The sequence below is a fragment of the Octopus bimaculoides genome, chromosome 4 (genome assembly GCF_001194135.2).
Source record: "Octopus bimaculoides isolate UCB-OBI-ISO-001 chromosome 4, ASM119413v2, whole genome shotgun sequence".
Classification (NCBI taxonomy): domain Eukaryota; kingdom Metazoa; phylum Mollusca; class Cephalopoda; order Octopoda; family Octopodidae; genus Octopus; species Octopus bimaculoides.
Genome location: NC_068984.1, coordinates 136945343 through 136948038, shown reverse-complemented (window position 1 = coordinate 136948038; position 2696 = coordinate 136945343). Strand labels below are relative to the sequence as shown.

At 41.1% G+C, this 2696-nt stretch overlaps 1 protein-coding gene across 1 annotated transcript in view; it reads left to right on the top strand.

Annotated features, from left to right (window-relative positions):
- LOC106868227 (polyribonucleotide nucleotidyltransferase 1, mitochondrial) overlaps nucleotides 1-387 on the top strand; it is a 208537-nt gene extending 208150 nt beyond the window's left edge. The window contains exon 19 of the mRNA XM_014913393.2: nucleotides 190-387. Within this exon, the coding sequence (XP_014768879.1) occupies nucleotides 190-387 (198 nt within the window). The remainder of the gene's footprint in view (nucleotides 1-189) is intronic.
- Nucleotides 388-2696: the final 2309 nt, after the last annotated feature.

The following is a 2696-nucleotide window of genomic DNA, read 5'->3' as shown; positions in this document are numbered from 1 at the left end:
GGCCGATGCCAGCGCCCACTGACTGGCCCCCATGCCAGTGGCATCTAAAAAGCACTATCCGAACATGGCCGATGCCAGCGCCCACTGGCTGGCCCCCATGAGCCTGGTTAGGCTTTAAAAGGGCGCATTTATTTTTTTAATTTTATTTACAGGTTCTCACACTTGATGCTTTGCATTTCTGTTTTGCAGGGTATTGAAGACTACATGGGTGACATGGACTTCAAGTTAGCTGGTACAAGGAAAGGAATTACTGCTCTACAGGTAATATTCCGTTTCTGCGCTCAGCATGACTTTTCTCAGTTGTATCTTCTCGTTGTTTCTTCTGTCATGACAAAACTATTCTTTACTTATAAACACATTGCTAATGCCATGTTGTCTCCTAAGTGAAATCTCATTTCTTCCCTCCTTCACTCTCTTTACATGTAATGTATCACCTCTTGGTCCCTGTGCCAAATAATTTTGATTCAGTGCTTGTTCCACTATCACACCACTGCCATGACTAATATTACCACACACACACACACACACACACATTCACAAATGTTAAAGAATGTTGTCATCCATTGTCTATATCTTTTTTTCTACTCTAGGCACAAGGTCCGAAATTTTGGGGGAGGGGGCCAATCAATTAGATCGACCCCAGTACACAACTGGTACTTAATTTATTGACCCCCAAAGGATGAAAGGCAAAGTCGACCTCGGCGGAATTTGAACTCAGATCGTAAAGACAGACGAAATACCGCTAAGCATTTCGCCTGGCATGCTAATGTCTCTGCCAGCTCACTGCCTTACATTCTGTATAATATTCTTTTCTACTCTAGATACAAGGCCTGAAAATTTTAGTGGGTAAGGGACCAGTCGATTAGATCGACTCCAGTATGCAACTGGTACTTAATTTGTCGACCCCCGAAAAGATGAAAGGCAAAGTCGACCTCGGTGGAATTTGAACTCAGAACTTCACAGCAGACAAAATACCACTAAGCATTTTCATCTGGCAGGCTCATGATTCTGCCAGCTTGTCACCCTCATCCATTGTCTGTATCACGAAAAGCAAGTTACTGTGACAACATTACTACACATAATGCATACATGCCAATATAGAAACAATAGCAAGTCAGAGCAATGTAGCACTGTTGTTGTATAATACATGATATCATTGGATAAGAATTTGTGCTTTTGCACCTGCATACACTCTCATCATCAACATCATCGTCGTCGATTAATGTCCACTTTCCATGCTGGCATGGGATGGACCGTTTGACTGAGGACTGGCGAGCCAAAAGGCTGCACTAGGCTCCAGTCTGATCTGGCAAAGTTTCTACAGCTGGATGCCCTTCCTAACGCCAACCACTCCAAGAGTGTAGTGGCTGCTTTTACGTGTCACCAGCACGAGGACCAGTCAGGCAGTACTGACAACGGCCACACTCAAATGGTGTTTTTTGCACGAGAACCAGTCCAGTGGCACTGGCAACAACCACGCTCAAATGTTGTTTATCATGTGCCACTGACACATGTGCCTGTGAGGCAAAACTGGCAACGATCACACTCGAATGGTGCGTTTTACGTGCCATTGGCACAGCAGCCCTGGCACCGATCACACTTGGATGGTGCTTCTAATGTTCCACTGGCACGAGTGCCAGTCAGGTGGTACTATCATCAGCCACGTCAGCAATTTTGATTTCACTTGTCTCAACAGGTCTTCGCAAGCAAAGTTTTTTGTCCAATGAATGAAGGGTACTCATAAGTGGGTTGGTTCTACACCACTGGCATAGGCCATGGGTTATGGTCTCACTTGGCTTAAGGCCAATACATTAGACAGGAGCAGTCATTATTTATCAGTTGACAAATATTGCTTGCCAAAGTTATAAACAAGAGCATCATTTCATTGGTTCAAGAGTACGTTTGACTGATGAGACATAACAATGTTGAAATACTGATTGTTCTGGAGTTCCTTGTGCTAATGAATCAAGTGTGTTACGAACATGTTCATCATGAAAGAGAACTTGTTCTCCTTTATGCATATTCATGTTGGAATCTGCCGAAAGATATTAAAACTAAACGTGCAAGTCATCAGTGTTTGTTTGAGTAGTAACAGACTTCTAGAAGCTACAATTGGAACGATCTCATTGGATGGGAGATAAAATTTGGAAAGTTGAGTGCACACAAACGTCATTCTTACCCATGACAGTGCTTTGAAGCATCGATTGCTCCATCAGATCCTTCTTTGAGCTCAGATGGCCAACAAGTCTATTGTCTACTAATGCATGTAATAATAATAAAAAAGTAAAACAAATATAAGATTAAAAATGAAAATGAAAGTAAAAATAAATGAAAGGCAACATAGCTAAACTGCCGCTGTCAGCATATCTAGAATTTTGACTTCAGTCCACTATTCTTTCGGTAAAGCATTCCATTTAAGCCTAGTGGGAAGAAATAACTATACATAATCTATATATGAAAAGGGGACGGGGGACAATATATTGTGTTACACACTCGTATTTATGTATGTATGTATGTATGTATGTATGTATGTATGTATATATGTGTGTGTGTGTGTATATAACAAGTCTAGAGTGAGTTCAGAAAGATCATAAAAACTAATGCAAATAATAATTTATCATCCGAGTTTTTCTTTTTTTTTTTTCACCTGACAGAATGTTTGAGACTTCATGTTGGCAAGTAAATAACTAACTCTA